Source organism: Odontomachus brunneus, unplaced genomic scaffold, assembly GCF_010583005.1.
Source record: "Odontomachus brunneus isolate Ranch 3 - 2012 unplaced genomic scaffold, Obru_v1 Obru_scaffold_250, whole genome shotgun sequence".
In the NCBI taxonomy this organism is placed as follows: Eukaryota; Metazoa; Arthropoda; class Insecta; order Hymenoptera; family Formicidae; genus Odontomachus; species Odontomachus brunneus.
Genome location: NW_022639700.1, coordinates 377,038 through 396,970, shown reverse-complemented (window position 1 = coordinate 396,970; position 19,933 = coordinate 377,038). Strand labels below are relative to the sequence as shown.

Sequence of the window (19,933 nt, the reverse complement as noted above, 5' to 3'; positions counted from 1 at the left end):
TCACCTTCGAAGAATTCACCACATTATTATGTAAAATCGAAGCTTGTTTGAATTCTCGGCCGCTTGCTCCTCTCTCCGACACTCTCGACGACTTCGATAACCTGACGCCAGGTAATTTTTTAATCGGGTCAGCAATCACGACGAGCCCCGAACCTTCTCTACTTAATCTAAACGAAAATCGCTTGTCGTGATGGCAACTTCTCCGGCAAATGACGGAGCGATTTTGGAGAATATGGTGCAGCGACTATGTGAACGCGCTGCAACAAAGGAGCAAGTGGCGGCAAGCTCAAGCTTCGATTCAAACGGGACAGCTCGTGCTTCTCCGAAATCCGAATCTGCCGCCGAGTAAGTAGGAACTCGGACGCATAATACAGTGCCACCCTGGCGACGACGGATTGACACGCGTCGTCACAGCTAAAACCTCAACGTCAGAATACAAGCGACCGATTGGACGGATCTGTCCTTTGCCGGTCCACTGCGCTGCGACCTCCTCAAACGGGCCAATTCGAAATGGAGGCCGCCGTCAGCATAGCGTTGCAGCGCCCAGCGGCGATTCTTAATTTATATATTCCGTCGTGTATTTCTACGTTGAAGCCGTCGCTTCAAGGCGGGCGATATGTTCGGGATTCGGAGCAGATGAGTTTTAAGGATAATATTGAGTCAACTTCATAACATTCCAAGAGAAATAAGTGACACGTCTGTTCCGAAACTCGAGCATATTTATTCGCAAATAATTGCTCGCAAGGACACATAAACACACGGGTCCGCGACGCTTGCCGGATAATCAGCTCGCCACGTCAAACAATCGTTTACGTTGACATAGCAACCGCGAAATAAACAGTAATTCCACGAATCGTCAGCCGTCACGCGCCGCGGACCTCCGCATATCAACGCTTTATTTCCTTTTAAGGAAATCAAGCGGTGCGTTGATCTCGCGATTCTCGCACCGCCAATCCGCGCGCGACAGAGCACAACCGAGAGGGTATATTAGACACCGCTCACAACAGCTACTAGCTTCTTTTCTTCTACATCTTGTTGCTTTTTGATCGACGTTCCGCAGTTTGCATAGTGGTGCCCGAGTCATCTCTCTCAGTATAAGAATTCGCTCGGGCGACTCTCAACGGTATCGGTAACCTCGGGTGTATATCAGTTGGACACGGGGCAATTGGACACAGTCCAATCACAAGTCGCTGTTCCAAGGGACTCTACAAATGTCTCTAATCACACGGTGCTGTGATTGGCTCTGTCCAAATGCACTGTGTCCAAGTGCACCGCTCCCGGTAACCTCAAGTCGCGACCATCGCGTCGGAAGCCGCGATTCGTGCAACTCTCCTCTTAACGAAGTGTGCTCTATCGCGCGCTCGGGGACGGCAAGAGATCACCGCGTTGCAGATTTCCGGCGTCCGCGGTAAAGATCGCGAATTGTAACCATCGACAAGCTCAGACGATCCTGGGCAACCGAATAAAGTTTTTGTTATTAACTATCTCGAGACTGAGTCAATCTGTTGTCACACCACTGGATCGCCCTATCCTCACGCCACCGGGCCTCGTGCGAGGTCATATCGGTCAACAGAACTTCCGCTAAATCACGTGGACTTTCTGATACAAATTCAAAATCCAAAAATAAATGGCTTTCAAATAATGCGATTGAGTTTGTTAGAACTATATATGGATTTTAGAAACATGAATACAAACTTAAGGATAAAATATCCCACACAGTAGAGGTGTCCAAAATGTATCATTGAGACATCCTAAAGATTTATTTGGGATATGTGATATCTTCAAGATATCCTTATGATGTATTTGGGACATTTCTGCTGTGTGGGATACTTCGCATAAATATATTTATTATTGATACAGGTGAAAATTTTATATATCAAAAGTTATTTTAATACCAATTTCCTCTCTTTGCCCTACTATATAAAACTATATAATTAGTTCCACAAAATATAAATAACTGCAAATAACAATAAATTAAACAATTTATATGTAAATATGTAAATTAATTATTATACATTCAGTGGCATGTACTGAATATAGGCGCAAAAAGTAATTGCTATAAACAAAACATTTGTAAGGGCTAAGGCAGATGAACGAGACATAAGCATCATAGTCGTAGACGTAAAATAAAGCAGAGAAAAACGTAAACGTAAATCATGAAAAGCTATTAGCCTTAAGGGACGTCTACATTGGAAGTAAATAGCAAGAAGTAGGAAGTAAGAGTAAGAAATTGACCAACCACAGTCGAATGTGAGAAGAATAATTAACTATGATTGGTCAATTTCTTATTCTTACTTCCTACTTCTTACTGTTTACTTCCAATGTAGACGTTCCTTTACGCTTATATTTTTCTCTGCCTTACTTTAAGCCCATTCTACAATTGCGTAAGCGTAGTCGTGAACGTAAGAGTCAACCAATCCGAATGTTTTATTCACTGATTGCTTTAAGCCTATTCTACAATTGCGTGAACGCGGTTGTAAGTAGTTGTAAGTGATTACGACAACCAATCAGAGTAAAGTAATCAGTGAATAAAGGGACGTCTACATTGGAAGTAAATAGCAAGAAGTAGGAAGTAAGAGTAAGAAATTGACCAATTATAGTTAATTATTCTTCTCACATTCGACTGTGGTTGGTCAATTTCTTACTCTTACTTCCTACTTCTTGCTATTTACTTCCATGTAGAAGTCCCTTAAAACATTCGGATTGGTTGACTCTTACGTTCACGACTACGCTTACGCAATTGTAGAATGGGCTTTACTTTGATAGGTTGTCGTAATCACTTACAACCACTTACAACCACGTTCACGCAATTGTAGAATGGGCTTTACTTTGATAGGTTGTCGTAATCACTTACAACCACTTACAACCACGTTCACGCAATTGTAGAATGGGCTTTACTTTGATAGGTTGTCGTAATCACTTACAACCACTTACAACCACGTTCACGCAATTGTAGAATGGGCTTTACGATTGCGACGCTTACGTCTTGTTCTCTGCCTTAGCCTTAATTCCTCATGAATTCTCAAAGTATTCTAGAAATTAAGTTACGAAGTATTCGCTATAATGAAGTCCTAAAGAATATTTCAAGACGAACTTACTGTGGTCAATTCTTCAAGAATTCTTTGGGTATTCATTTTTTCTAATTCTATATCTATTCTTTAAAATAAATTCTCTAGGAACTTCTGTTCATCTCTATGCTATCTGGGAAATTACGATTTTAATATAAGCTCATATAGTTGATGCCAAATTAATGTTTGATTTAATCTTCTTGTGTATTATTTATTTTACATATACTTTGACATATTTTGGTTAACTGTCACATATAATTGTTGATACAGCAAATATTTGTATTTATTGCTCTTACCATAAACTCACTGAAAAAGATACACAAGGAAAAGAGATTTTATTGGCTAAATACTGCAGCAGTGAAGTTATATTGAACTGAATATACTCGTTTCGGTAACGACGTCGGTATCACATTTTGTATCGCTAGTTTGAGTTACAGAATAGCTTTTTCGTTATAACGTCGTTAGCGCAAGCGACGATCGTCGCTACGTAACGATAACGACGTTGTCGTTAGAAAGTTAGGGTGCTATTTCACGTGTCATACGACAAGCTTTTCGGATACGTTTATTGGTTGGCAAATAGAGTATTTCTAGGTTCTCTGTTCGTCAACCAATGAACATATACAAAAAGCTTGTCGTACGATATGTGAAATATCAGCCTTATGGCTTCTGCACACAGGACGCGGTAATGCTTGCCGCGCGGCGGAAGTTCGCACGACAGCTAATCAATATGTTGTTTTTCCGTAAGAGCTAGAAGGTTATTACCGGAAAACAGCATATTGATTGGCTGTCACGCGAATTTCCGCCGCGCGGCAAGCATTACCGCGTCCTGTATGCAGGGCTGCGTTCGGAAACGTCACCCAAGTGTACCCGTTACGTTGGAGTGAGCGAGATACAAGAGTGCGATAAAAAGAGAGGGAGAGTATTCGAGTGACGTTTCCAAACGCAGCTCAGTAAGCCTATTCTCTAACTTTCTAACGACAACGTCATTATCGTTACGTAGCGACGATCGTCGCTTGCGCTAACGCCGTTGTAACGAAAAAGCTATTCTGTAACTCAAGCTAGCGATACCGTATCGATACAAAATGTGATACCGATGTTATTACTGAAACGAGTATATTCAGTTCAATATAACTTCACTGCTGAAGTATTCAGCCAATCAAATCTCTTTTCCTTGTGTGGTGTAACGTCCGGATCTATTTTAGAACATTAACAATATATTATTATAGACCGGGAGGCCGACTTGTCTGATTTCAGACATCACTAGATATTTTATCCCTATGTTACTAGATGTAAGTACGTGCGCATATGCATATTCGCGAGCGTTAAAACATTATAATTAAAATACCGAATGCTGCGTGCTGCTGGAGAGTCTCGAAATCAACGGATTGACCCAAAGAAACCGCTATCGCTCAGTGCGATAAGCCAACATAAACATGAGCAAGCCAACATAAACAGGAGCATGAAAACTGAATCCCAAACATCACTCAGGACACCGACGCGGTGACATCATGCAAAGGAATGAATCTCTTCCCTCGCCATAACTCCATGGACCAATCAGAGAACGACTCTCAGCGATAAAGCGACATATAAAAGCGCGCGCATTTGTAGAGAAGGCAATATATATATAATTATTTTCTTCTCATAGTTAGTCTCTGGTAGCTTCGTGTACTTATTCAGCATATTATACTTAGTCGTAAAATCCGACTGTGTTGCAATTACTTTGCCTACCCTTCATATTTCAAACGTTGCGAAATCAAATTCTGAATCGCGGGCCGCATCAACCCGCGTGGTATCGGAACATCCGAGGCCGAGCCAGAAGAACAAGCACCGCTGATTTTCCGCCAGATTCATCAATCGTTTCGCCAGGCTCCCGAGACCCAGGGTAAACTCGGTGAAAAGCAGAGTGACCCAAAAGCGGAGCCATCATTCTGTTGACCGTCACTGATTTCACTACTTTCAAATTTCCCTATATAGTTATTTATCGTGGACGTAACAGTATCTTTTTCATTGAGTTTAGGAGCAGTAAATACAAATATTGGCTGTGTCAACAATTATATGTGACAGTTAACCAAAATACGTCAAAGTATATGTAAAATAAATAATACACAAGAAGATTAAATCAAATATTAATTTGGCATCAACTATATGAGCTTATATTAAAATCGTAATTTGTCATCAAAGTATATCGACATAATCTAATAAAACGTGATACACAAGTATCACAATGAAAAAATGTAATTGTATATATAATATTAATCTTCGAAACATATATAACATTTTTTTTAATATAATGTTTGCAGATCATGTTTTAGATTATGTTCATACATGTTGTTAGCAAAATACTTATTATACATGTGGACCAATACAGTTAATATCAAATAGTTGCATATATTTGTGTATGTGTGTGTATGTGTGTGTGTGTGTGTAATAACTCTATGTTTAATCAATATATAAAAGATTGAAAATATATATGACTATATTAATACATTTTTAATATTGTTTTTTTAATATTTTTGTAGACATGGCAAGATTATAAATCAAACTCACACAACAAGAATGTCCCAAATACATTATCTTACATAATACATATCTTGAAGATATCATATATCCCAAATATATCTTTAGGATATCCCTATGATATATTTTAGACATCTCTGCTATGTGGGAAGGTATATACAAAAATACAAAAATTAAGGAAAGAAAGAGCCAATAGTCGGCAACTGTAGAGCCGATGTACAAACGTAGAGCCACACTTTCCTACTACTTGGAGCATCGTTATACCTAGTTATATTGTCGTTATTGTTTATCGAGAAGTCCCATACTCCTCGATCTCTTAACGACAAAATTCGATATTTTATCGACACTTTTAATGATATTTATCGTTAAGAAAAATTACAGAATACCATTTTTCGTTACAGTGTCGTTAAATCTCCGTAACGACATTTTAGGCTAATGATATTGTCGTTAAGAAGTTGGAGAATAGGTCTACAGGAGCCATTAGAGAATAGGCTTATTGGTCAGAGCAATGGCGTAGTCACTAAAGTCAAGTGCACTTAGCTATCTATTGAAGTCTTGGGATCTGTTTTGTGTTGCTGCACTACTGAACTGGTGCAATAAGTTAAAGTGAAACAACCATATATTTTCTCACTTGGTCTGTTCTTTTCAGCTGCACTGCTGAACTAGTGCAATAAGTTAGAGTGAGAAAACATATACTTATCTCACTTTAATTTATTGCACCAGTTTAGAAGTGCAGCTGAAAAGAACAGACTGACTCTAAAGCCAGCGGTACACGGTGCTTGTTTTCATGTTGGATTGCTTGCTGATTGGTGCATTTCTGATGATGGATGGAAATACACTAATCAAAACAGAGTGGGTGCTTTCCAGTTGCGTACACTGTGTTACACAAAACCATTTTATTGGTTGCTTATTATCTTACAAGATATTTTAGATAATATGTGACCAATAAACTGGTTTATGTACGTTGTGTCAAGATGTGTTATGGCTCCTGCACACAGGACGCGGCAAGCATTATCGCGTCCTGTGTGCATTAAGCAATTGGAAAGCACCCAGTATTTCTATCCAGCACGAAAACAAGCACCGTGTTCCGCTGGCTTAACTTATTGCACCAGTTCAGCAGTGCAGCAATAGAAAATAGACTCTTGAAGTCTTGAAGTGCAGTTCCAGTGTAGTTCCAGTGCGGAAGCCTTTAACCTACAAATTTTTGTTTGAATGTGGAATCAAGTAACGTTGAAACGTGTTCGAACACGTTTGGACCTGATTTTTTTTGGAATTCGTGCTTCGATGTCTTGAATGAAAAGGCAATAGAGATAAGTCTGAGTCCAAGTAAAATAAAAAGAAAAACAAGATGTGGAATCAACTATATGAAATCGGAAAAAAAGATCTATAAATAAAGAATACTTAATTAAAGATAAAGGAAAATTAAGCAAAATTAACACGTTTAGAAAATTAGAAATAATGTGTGATATAACCATTTTATTCCATAGGAAAGGCTGAAGATACATCAACAAAATTGCTAAATATTAAAAAAAAATATTCCTATTTGCAGATTTCGTAAGAAATAGTGGTATAACATTGATTTAATTAGTTGTCTTTAATTGCCTTAGAAGTTAGCAAAATAAGAAAAATATAGTGTAAATGTGGGTGATATTTTGCTTAAATATATAATTTTATTTAAAATATACACAAATGGATCTACTGTATACCGTTAACAGAAAGACTTCCTCCAAGTCTTTCTCTAATCAAGATTGGTATGTTTTTTTATAAAAATATAACAATGGTACAATTTCTGCAACATTTAAGAAATATTAATCTAATATATATTTTAATTTTTTAGTTTATATGATGGACAGTCCTTATGTTCCTTATCAAGTCGAAACATAGCAGTGTTTACTACAATGACAGAGTTAGATGACAATATTGGCAAAACACGAGGTTGTCATGTTTATGTAACAGACTTGAATATGCCATGGCATACTCATAAGTAGGTATTAGTTTAAAAAAAAAAAAGTATTTTCTTAATATTACTTAAAATATCATTTGTCATTCAATACTTTTTTTAATCAAATTTATGATCTAAATATATTAAAAAGATAGGAAAAGATCTAAGAATACACGAAAGTCAATTATGAAATTATAAAATTGTATTTTATATTTGCAGAATCTTTTCAAATAAACACAGTATTACTGCATTAGAATGGGATCTACCTGGTGACAAATTAGTAGTGGCTGATGTAGTTGGAAATGTACAGTTATGGATGTTGAAGGACCATGTTTTGAATGATTGGATCTTAATAGGTTCCAATTGCTTTCCTGGTGAACATATATTAGGTGTATCTTGGTTCCATAATGGCAAAAAGGTATTTATATAAATTAATTGATTATACTGACAAGGGACTTAATCAAAATTGATATATTCCTTGAAATATTATTAAATAATGTTGTATATTATCGGATATAAATCTATGACACTTTTTTCCATTTATGTTTAGTTTGTGATTTAAAGTAGATAAAGACAATCCCTCAAAGTTAATTCAATAAAATTAATTGAATGAATATCTCTAAAGCATAAGATATATAGAAAAAAGTATTAAATAAAATATTTATATGGTACTTAACACTTTGCAGTCTAGCAATAACACAATTTTCCATTTTGATATTATGGTTTGTTATTATAGTTTCAAGCTGTCACAATTTAATAACATCCATTTTATCAATATATAAATATATTTTCTTATTAAATACATATATTTTGATTAAAAACATAAATTTTAAAGAAATCTAAATACTTTAAATTTAGCAATTTTTTTAATATTAGGCTATCTGATTAAGAAGAATATCTGATATTAAGAATAATCAAAAAACATTGAAAAATATGTGCCTAAATACATGTAATGTTTTCAATATCTGGAACAAAAGAGTATAATGGTTCCGAATGAATCGCGGATTACAATGTGTTAATAAATAACAATGTTTTTAATAATTATGCTCAGATTTTTCATAACTGCATTTTTCAACATATATTTACCTTTATTAATATTTTTGAAAACTTTAAAGTTTATGTAAGACGAAAATTTAAATAAAATTTTACGTCAAATTTATTGTATTTCATAAAATTGTTTTCTAAAATCTCAATTTACTCTATCAATTGCAAATTTTGTGCTATCTGCACTGATATAAAAATGTGCTATATATGTTATATATGCTATATATGTTATATGTGCTAAATGTATCTATTGTTTTTATTTATTGTTTTTATAATGTCTTATGCATAGTATGTTATAATAGCATATAATATTAGCAACTATTTCAAAAACATAATTTCAGGGATAGTTTTATTCTATATAAATAATAATTCTTAAATTCTAGGTGTGAAATTCTTAATTTTTACTTTTATAAGAATTTAAATATTTATAAAAAATAATATTAATAAATAATAATTAATGTTTATAAAAATAATAATAATGATAAAAGTAGAAATATAAAGAAAAATATGAAAGATTGATAGATATTTTTAAAAATATAAAAGATTGATAGATATTTTTGAAAAATCTGGAGCCATAATTATTAAAAGTATTAAATACTGTAGAACATTTGCCTAATATTTTTTGCATATGCTTTATTGCTTTCAATGATATTTGTTCGTAATAAATTATATTGAATTAGCTTGTTTGAATTATTTTACTAACTAAACTTTAAAATGAGTAGGTATTAAAAAATAAACGCCTTTCAGATTGTTGTATATTTAACAATTTTTTTTTTTAATAATCAAATAAATTTTGGATACTTTTGACAAGTCTTTTGTAAACAAAAAAGCTTTTCTTTATAACTCTAAAATTATTTAACTAGATTGTTAGTATATTAATTATTTTTAATGCTTTTTAATTATTGCTTTTTAATTACTCTTATTGATTATAGACAGGACTGGTAACAGAAAAAAAGGATAGTTTCCATTACAGTGAGAAATTTAACCATCTCCTATTTGCACCTTCTGTGAGGCAATTTGGTGGCAAAGCTGCTGAAGGTGTTCTGGTAGTATCAACAACGGGTATGGTCGGTGCGATTATAATTACGAAGGATTTACAAGTGCCAATTTGCTACTCAACAGAAAGTCTTGGTAGTACAAGACATAGGATAACTGCAGTTGATTTATGTTATGGAAAAAGTATTGTCTATTATGTAACACAAATAATTTACAAAAATAGATAATAGCTATGCTACAAAAATAAACTTTTATAAATTTTAGATGGTCACTTCCTCGTTGCAGTTAGTAGTGGTAGTATTTGCTTGCCGATAAGATGCTACAGGGTATTAGTTCGCAGAAATGACGACAAATGTACTATTACTTCACAAGCTCTGCCTAGTTTCTTTCTGCAAGATGGAGCACCCAAAGATAATACATGTAAAATAAATATATATTTTTATATTAAATTTGTTTATATGTTAAGAACAATGTTTAAAAAATTACGAATCGAAATATTATAGTAGAAAAATTCTTAAGTGATAAATAATTATAACTTTTTCTTCTTTTATTCTTTAATTTAAACTTTAAATATAATTTCAAATTTTAAATTAAAACTTAAAATTAACCATGAGTTACAATTAAAAACTGAATTAAAAACTGGTAAAAAATTTGCCTTCCATTTTAAAATCAGAAGTTCTCTATTTTGTTCATAGGTACAATTGTAACACATCTAAAATTCGTAGTCAGGGAAGATGCAGATTCTCTAGTTATTGCAGCAAATAGCGAAAATGGCGGATTTGTAGAGGTATGGGAGTTACGTGAAAAGTCACAGCCTGTTCATAAGCTCTTCCAACCAAAAAGCCTGGAACCTTTTAAAACGGTTGTAAGTATTTAATTATATTTAAATTTTGCCATTGCTCTTATTATAAATTAATACATGTACATATTAGGTGTACAAATTAATTAATAATAAATAATTCAATACTTTTTCTTAGAAAAATAAAAATTTATAAAAAGAGTATTGTATTTTCAATTATCAAAATCATTATTATTTTTAATGACTTTATGTTATCTTTCGGGTAATTACTAAATTCTATCTCGATAAACATTGGACGGTTTTGAATCAATAAAAGTATCTATGTAATTTTTAACATTTTAAATTTTTCTAAAATGTACCTTTGACGCGGATGATGCTATAACAATCGAAATAATAATCTGAAAAAACCATGTGTCAAATAAACCGCATTTTCTCAATCTAAAAATTAAAGATGCATTGTTTTGATTCCTTTTGTTACGTGCAGTCAAACATTATCATGCTGTAAAAAACAATTTTTCGGTTTTTTTGTTTAGTAAATCTATCTTTTGTTTTCTAAACTATCATTCAATTGGTTGAGTTGCTTGTACCTGTATTTCAGCAGCTTTAGCAGTTATGTTTTTTCCAATTGAGATAAAATATGCCATGAATATGTACATTATCGGCAATATGTTTATTAATATTTTTTACATTAATGTTGCTCATTCTGTCATCTTACAAGGTGTTTTGTGAAGAATATTATTGATATCAAATCTGCAATGATGTGGTGAAATATTTAAGTAATTTAAGAATACATAAAAAAACAAAAAGCATCAAATTAATTTGTACACTTAATATATCAAAAGACGCGGCAGCGTCTCGCGTCAAGTGAACGTACGAAGCGAAGAACGGTGGCATATATTATACACGATATCATTCTTACAATAGAATATTGAAGATTTGGCCATCTATTTCAGATTTACTCAGTATTGTATATGTATATTGAACACTTGTAACAGTATCTACGATTTTTTAGATACGATGATTTAAAAAAAATTAATTAATATGAAAAATATATAGCATTTTATATATTCAGAAAAAAAGATGAAGCTAAATTGATATATATGTGCAAAATGACAGAAATATTAATCAAATCTTATAAAAATAAAAACTAATTATAAAACTAGAAGCATATATTAAGAAGTATAACTTCAACATATTTTTTCTTCTTCAGAATCATCTCAAAGTCATGGTGTCATAGATATTTAAATTTATTTGAATATCTCTTACAATATATTTTGGATAAAAATTATTATTTTTAAAATATTTATAGTAACCTTGAATTTTTATGAAGAAAAAGATTTCTAAATTATTATATCTAAAATATTTATAGTGACCTTGAATTTTTATGAATAAAAAAACTTTTACTTTTTAAATTAAACATTGTAGTTTATATCAAACAAATAAAGTATTATTTAAAACGTTTCTCGAATTATCTGGAACTTTTCGAAAAATTGAATGAACATTTAAGGTAAACATTATGTTATTAGATTTGGTTTCCGGGTTTGAGCCGCGTGGATTCTTCTTTGTTTGATTCCGACATTTTGCGAACATTTCAATGCCTCGGGTCGTTCCTCCCTGATGAAGCGGACTAAAATGTTCGCGAAATGTCGGAATCAAATAAAGAAGAATCCACGCGGCTCAAACTCGGAAACCAAATCTAATATGCATGGACATCGCGAAAACCTAATATATCATAATTATATGTTATTGTTATTATTAATTCTTGATTATCGTATTGTATAGGTTTGGCAGTATCAATCGCAGTATCGCTGCCAATCACCAGTCACGGCAATAGCAACTACGAAACTGTCTATAGTGACAACATTACCACCTCCGAGTTATGTGATAATAGCATTGGCAGATTCTTCAGTACATTGTTTAAATCGGTTAGAATGTCTCAAAGAAGTGACGTTTTCATCTTTAAATATGGGCTGGCGTCAGGACGAGCCTAACAGCAAATATTTTAAGAGCTCAGTATCTATCTCCCATATGGATATTTCGTGGTTAGGATGCGTACTTCTTGCATGTGATACCCATGGTAATCTATATCTCTATAAATTATTACCAGATGGCACCACAGGTATGTTATCTATCTTTTGTCATTTACATTTATATTTTACATTTATATTTACTTGTAGCAATGTCATACTCGTCTTCTAACTAAAGACCCAGATAACACAAATAATTGAAAAAGAATTCAAAAAAATTCAGTCATATGTCACCAATTCTGAGTTTATTTTCAGATGCAAAAAGAATTCTTCAAAGTTCGGTTTAGTGAAAAGAATTCTTTTTGCATTTTTTAAATGCAAAAGATTGCATTTTTTAAAAAATGAACTTGGAATTAGTGGCATACGACTGAATTCTTTTAGAATTTCTCTGTGCTATCTGGGGATTTATTTAAATGATGGAAAGCCATGAAATATAATCGCCAACTTCGATATTACATGACCAAAATTTACATTATTTTATAGGTACATCGATGACATTGAATTACGCCTGTACATTGTTAGAATATTGTTTGGTAACAGGATTGGATTGGCTAGATATACTTTTATGTTTGAGATCATCCATGATTGAGACATTGTGCGAACGATTAGATGTTTCTTTCAATAGGCAATCACAGCCTACACAACAGTATCACTACGTTCAGTTTTTGTGTATCAAGACGTCGTTATATAGGTAATATTATTACAAACTAAGAAGAGTATGCTCTGTGTAAAATCTTTATTCGTAATTATACATTATACAGGATATATAAAAAGTACCAGGACTAGCGAAATATCTCGAAAACTTAGCATTTTAGGAAAAAATATTTCAGATAAAAGTTGTAGGGTTTCAAAACATCTATTTATTAATCCCTTGAGCGGCATTGACGCAATAGTGCGCACATTTTCGTCGTGCCCCAGAGGGCATTGACGCAATATTACGTCAAATGCATTTTTCTCGCAGATCGCAGTTGCAATTTTTATAAAAGTGTATATACAGAGTTTCTCCGAGTTGTAGAATAAGAATCTGGTCAAAATTGATGAATTAAAAATGACGGATCCAATATGGCAGACTGAAAAATATTACATAATTCAAAAATTTTATTAAACTTTGTTTTTGAGGGTTTCGTAGAATACGTATTTTTGGTCAAAATTGACAAATTCAAAATAACTAATCCAATATGGCAGACAAAAATTTCACATAATTCGAAAATTGATTTATTTCATTAAAACCGGGTGTCTAGGAGTTTTTTGAGCCGCGGAATACGAATCTGTAATTTTAACAAGTTCAAAACGGCGTATTCAATGACGAGCAAAAATATATTAACGAAAAATGGACTTATATAACAATTTGTCCATCATATTAAGTCCGCCATTCTGAATCTGACAATTTTGATTAAGTATTCATATTCTGCAATCCAAAAAAAACCCTGGATACAGAATTTAAAAAAAAATCGAAGGATCTTTTTTTCTTAACTCCTGGAGCATTCAGTCAAATCAACTTGATGCTTAAGGGGTTAATCTTAACAATTTGACTTTGGATGGCCAAGATCAGGGCAGTCACCTTAATTTTTTTTTAATGGAACTATATTTTATTTTATTGCATATTCTTGTAGTTTATCTCAAGAGCTTTCCAAAACACTATAATAATGTATTTTTTGGTAAAACTTCCGAACAGGGGACTCCAGTTCCAATGACCTTGACATATATAATAGAGGTCACCCTCCTGACCTTCTGAAGATTTTAGTCGGCGCTCATTATTTATTAAAAAGTTATTAACATAAGAAGTTGCATAAAATGAGTGTGATTTTTGGACATCGTATATACAAAATCATCGGATTTGTTTGAAGGCTAGGAAGGTGCCATCGTACGCACGTACACACCCACCCTGCTTGCCCGCCCGCGCGCTCAACAAGGCGAGCAAGCAGTGTGTGTGTGTGTGTGTGTGTGCGTATGCAACTGAATGTAACACATTACGACACAGGTGCGTCGGAGAGCTCGCTATTAGTGCTATTCAGCGCTACCGTGTCATTCTATCTTTGTTGTATATCTAAGGAACAATAAAGATAGAAGAACGCGGTAGCGTTAGTAGCGTGCTCCCCGAACGCATCCATTGACGCGAGTAACATAACCTAATAGTTTAGGTTATTTTAGGTTAAGTTAGATTATATCACTTGCGACAATGTGTTACGTTCAGTTATATCGCACACAACGTGCACATACACACACACACACACACTGTTCGCCCGCTCGACAGGACGGGCGAGCGCACGGGCGGGCAAGCAGTGTGTGTGTGTGTACGTGGGTACGGCTGGCACCTTCCTAGCCTTCAAACAAATTCGCTGTTTTTGTATATATGATATCCAAAAATTACACTCATTTTATGCAACTTCTTTTGTTAATAACTTTTTAATAAACAATGAGCGCCGACTAAAACTTTTTGAAGGGTACTTAGGGTGATGTCTTTGACAACATATCTCAAGGTCAATATGATTAGAGCTTGGTCCCCTGTTCAGAAGTTTTATCTATTTTTTCATTAAGTACTTTTTTAGTAATGAAACTTGAAAGTTATAGTACCACCGGTATTAGCATCACCGAAGGTATACCACACGGAGGTTATTCGGTCGGATTTATACCTCTTTCGTGTATATGTGTGTGTGCGTGCGTGCGCGCGCGCATGGATGGATGTATGGGTGGATATTTACGATGATAAGTTACAGAATAGATAGGGACTGAAGACCATCACATCACCCCCAACCACACATGCACGCACGCACATACACACACATACATATAGAGGTGTAGTAAATCCGACTGAGCAGTCTCCGCGTGGTACACTTTGGATAATGCTAATGTCGGCGGTACTGTAACTTTTAAGTTTTATTACTCAGAAAGTACTTAATGAAAAAATACATTGTTATAGTATATTTTGGAAAGTTCTCGAGATACGCTACAAGAACATACAATAAAAAATATAGGGTTCCATTTAAAAAAAATCAGTGTAACCTTAAAATAACTTTGATAATAGCCGCCAAGGTCAAGGACAAGGTCACTAATGGGTGGTCCCCTCCGAACCTTACAACTTTCGTCTAGGACATTTTTCTCAAAAATAAATTCCTGAAGAGATATTACATTGGTTCTTTAAAATGGAACACTCTGTATATAGGGTGTCCCAGACTCTCCTCCACAATTTTATGTATAGAACTGTATGCATAGAACCGTAACTGTATAGAATATGTATAGAATTTAGCAATACAGACTTATAATAGAATTTATGGTATAGAATATGTAACGCTCTATTCCATGACGCGCGGAATAGCAAATTAATAGTAAATATCTAAAAATATTTTGACACAAAAATCTTAATATGAAAATATTCAGATTTTAATAGTTTTCAATCTAATTGTTTGGAAAAATAACTAATTCGGGCTATGCAAAATTTTACTTACAAGGGGAAGACCAGGTGACTCACCCTGGGATTTCGACCGCAATTTTTTTAATTACTCTGGAGATGAAAAAAAAGATACGTGTCCCCGCGTTTGATAGAATAGGCCTTAGTTTCGAAATAATAAATTTGTGAAAATTGGCTATATCCGAAGCGCACCGCGGCGCGCCATATGAGCCTTCCCGGTAACTGTACTTTCAACCAGTGCAATTGGCTTCGTGAGTTAAGTGCTTGCTTCATAATTTGTAAGATCCAAGTTCGCTCACGGAGGTGAGCAATAATTTTTTTTTTAATGAGTGTTTTTATTTATTTTTATTTATTTTGATGATATTGATATAGTATGCAAATTTTTGAAATAGAAAATTTAATTTAATATCACATTCTAAACATTAATTTAAATTTAATTTTAAGAGAATTTTAATTCAAGTAATAATATTTGAAATAATAAATAAGTAATAATAATAATATATAAGTTATTTGTAAAGGATAACATATAAAGGCAACGTATCTAAATTTTCAAATTGTTTAAATTTAAAATTTAATTGGAAATAATATTAATAGTATTTTAAATTTCTAGTTTTTAAAATAATTAATCGTAGAAGAAGAAGAATAAACAAACATCTGAAATGTGAATGTGAATATTTTTATTACAAAATTCAATGATTTAAGTATTGCAGATTTATTACAAAATTAAATTATTTCGATGCGGAATAATTACTTGGATGATAAACATCATAAAAACATTTAAAACATAAATTTTCTACAGTTTGCACAATGAATAAATGAACGAGTATCACATACACATTTATTTTTCCGTAAGTCCGGGGGAAAACATATTTCGTTGACGTTTCGAAACACATTTCTTTCAGGAATTAATTTCTATGCAAACCAAGCGTACTTGATCATATCTGTAAAAGCTCCCGATGATAATTGTGAATGAATTAAAGAATGAATCTTTATTGCGTCTTCTCGCGAAGAAAGCTGCCGGTTTTGTTGTAAAACTTCAACAGAATTTTGGATTCTTCGGATGATGTTTTTCATTTGTCGAAAAAAATACACATCGCATAGTTGGCAGTACGGTGTGCAATGAGGTGGAATAATTTTCACTGTTGAACTACAATTTCCGTCGTCGTCGGTAAAAATACTATTAAAATGTGCTGGATCCGTTTGCCCTCCCTACGAGTCCAAGATGAGCAGGAATTCGTTGTCGTTGCAATATGGTTTGATAATGTTTACAACGAATTGGCTAAAGTGATCTTTTGTTAATTTACCTAATTTCGAGGCGGTGACGTGTATATTGCCATAGCATTCTGATAACTTGTCGATTGCAGCCGAGACACAAGGACCAAACACCCCTTTCGGCTCTTGCATGCACAGGAACACTTTTGGTAGCAGTTTTCCTGAGGCAGTTATCGCATACTGCGCCGTATAACTGTGGATGATTTTGTTGAAATCTCCGAGAAAAACTTCAGTGCTTTTTTCGCCTTTGGTAGATAAAATTCTTCGCATATCGACTCGATACTCACAGCCGGTTTGGTCGGTGTTGATTACATAATCTTTGTCAAATTTTAAAATTTGCCTAGCTATGCGCTTTTGAAATTTTTCTGCTTCTTTTAATATATTTGGAATATCCAAAGCATTTCTCGATTTAATATATCGCGTGACTTTGTCGAATCTGAAAGGTCTGTTTAACTAACTGCCCATGTGTGAGACGCTACAAAATTAAGGCTTTCAAGTTGTACCGCTGCTTGGGAAGCCCATTGTTGCAGCATCCGCGTTGTCACTGGTTTTTTTTTTTTGTTCCTTGGCTTCGCGAAAACGATCAACGGTCCATTTGTTAATAGCCTCGTATTTTTCTTTAATGCCACCACCTTGCTCGATCTCTGCGCGGCATCGTTTCAAATCACTTACATTGAGGAGCACTTCCTCCACGTTTATGAATTGTTTGTATACTCCATTTGGGGTGTTCTCTTACCATATTCAGAATTTTTATCTTTGTTTCCAATGGTATGTAACCAGCAATCTTACGTAACGGAGCCTCACGATGACAAAACATGAAAGAATTTCGGCTTTATAACCGACTACATACCTGCAAGGGAATTAAAAACTTTTCGTTCATTTACCATTTTGTATCCGCTTCTTTTACCGGTTTTAAATTTAAACAATTTGAAAATTTAGATACATTGCCTTTATATGTTATCTATTACAAATAACTTATATATTATTATTGTTATTTATTATTTCAAATATTATTACTTGAATTAAAATTCCCTTAAAATTAAATTTAAATTAATGTTTAGAATGTGATATTAAATTAAATTTTCTATTTCAAAAATTTGCATACTATATCATTATCATCAAAATAAATAAAAATAAATAAAAACACTCATTAAAAAAAAATTATTGCTCACCTCCATGAGTGAACTTGGATCTTACGAATTATGAAGCAAGCACCTAACTCACGAAGCCAACTTCACTGGTTGGAAGTACAGTTACCGGGAAGGCTCATATGGCGCGCCGCGATGCGCTTCGGATATGGCCAATTTTCACAAATTTATTACTCCGAAACTAAAGCCTATTCTATCAAACGCCGGGACACGTATCTTTTTTTTCATCTCCAGAATAATTAAAAAAATTGGGGTCGAAATCCCAGGGTAAGTCACCTGGTCCTCCTTTTGTTAGACTCATATTAATAGTCGTGTTTCTACTGAAAATCTTAATTGAAAGAGTTCTTCAAGATATAATATCGTTTAATACTTCTATCTTAAGATCCATCTCAAGATGAGGTTTTGAAAAAAAATCAAATAACAAAAAATATCAACTGAGAATATATTGATAATCGTTTTGCATTCTTCAGTAGTCGATAATTGAAATAAGATCAGATACGCATATATTAATAGTCGTTATATTTCGTCTTAAGAAAAGTTTCCAATTCAAGAAAATCTTGTATCATCCAATTCATGTACGGAAGTATATCAAGAAAGACATGTATATATATGACATAATTTTTTATAATGATGGAATTGCTTTTTACGTTTAATAAATTTGGAAACGCGTATAACGATTATAAAATTGTGTACCCACGACTTCCAAAGTGCTATGATGCAAAATATCCTTTCAAATACATCATGGTTGATCATGGATTTAAAAAGTAGTACAGATTCTCTAGAAAATTGTAATGCATCTTATTTTACCACAAATCGAAGAAACATTGTGAAAAACATTCAATCATAGTTTACCCGTTTTACCAGTGTTTTAATTTATTAAGATAAACCGAAATTATAGAAAGCTCCTTTGAATAACTAACAGTAAGATTTGAAAAATGGCAGTAAGGAGCAAGCACGGATGACTTAGTACTATTAGATATTAATACTACTTATTTAATATTAATATGATAGTGAGAGGATAATATGTCCAGCATGTTAAACGCACGTATCGAAATTTCTTCGATCATCGTATGCGGCGAATCAATCTTCCACACTTAGACCGATCCTTGAGTCCCAAATTTTTATATATATATTTATATTCCCAAAACCCCCATTAAACCGATGCCTCAAGTAAATTCCTTATATATGTTGCGAAAAAACTGCCTCCGCCAGGACTCGAACCTGGAACCTCCCCACTTTCCAGGCAGGACGCCTTTCCATTCGGTCACCGAAGCTTTGACAGTCCTCTCGCGCAACACAATGTTTATAAATTCTCTAAGATGTAAGTCGAGTGAGACGATCTCGTAAGAGATGTTATTATTATACAAGAGAGATAGTATATTCTTCCGCCAATGCTTCTATTTAAGATAAACCGAAATTACAGAAAGCTCCTTTGAATAACTAACAGTAAGATTTGAAAAATGGCAGTAAGGAGCAAGCACGGATGTCTTAGTGCTATTAGATATTAATACTACTTATTTAATATTAATATGATAGTGGGAAGATAATATGTTCAGCATATTACATCTTAGAGAATTTATAAACATTGTGTTGCGAGAGGACTGTCGAAGCCTCGGTGGCCGAATGGAAAGGCGTCCCGCCCGGAAAGTGGGGAGGTTCCAGGTTCAAGTCCTGGCGGAGGCAGTTTTTTCGCAACATATAAAGAATCTAT

General features: G+C 33.7%; 1 protein-coding gene and 1 long non-coding RNA gene across 5 annotated transcripts in view; one reads left to right on the top strand and one right to left on the bottom strand.

Annotated features, from left to right (window-relative positions):
• Positions 1-6,591: 6,591 nt before the first annotated feature.
• LOC116852709 (mediator of RNA polymerase II transcription subunit 16) overlaps positions 6,592-19,933 on the top strand; it is a 144,673-nt gene continuing 131,331 nt past the window's right edge. For all 4 annotated transcript variants that reach the window (XM_032833333.1, XM_032833331.1, XM_032833332.1 and 1 more), the window contains exons 1-8: positions 6,592-7,336; positions 7,423-7,569; positions 7,747-7,945; positions 9,504-9,750; positions 9,832-9,987; positions 10,263-10,432; positions 12,149-12,485; positions 12,877-13,084. In XM_032833333.1, coding sequence (XP_032689224.1) covers positions 7,275-7,336; positions 7,423-7,569; positions 7,747-7,945; positions 9,504-9,750; positions 9,832-9,987; positions 10,263-10,432; positions 12,149-12,485; positions 12,877-13,084 — 1,526 coding nt within the window. In that variant the 5' untranslated portion in view covers positions 6,592-7,274. The remainder of the gene's footprint in view (positions 7,337-7,422; positions 7,570-7,746; positions 7,946-9,503; positions 9,751-9,831; positions 9,988-10,262; positions 10,433-12,148; positions 12,486-12,876; positions 13,085-19,933) is intronic.
• Positions 13,292-19,933, bottom strand: part of LOC116852714 — a 12,520-nt gene continuing 5,878 nt past the window's right edge. Inside the window, exon 3 of the long non-coding RNA XR_004379837.1 lies at positions 13,292-13,463. This is a non-coding gene — a long non-coding RNA (uncharacterized LOC116852714). The remainder of the gene's footprint in view (positions 13,464-19,933) is intronic.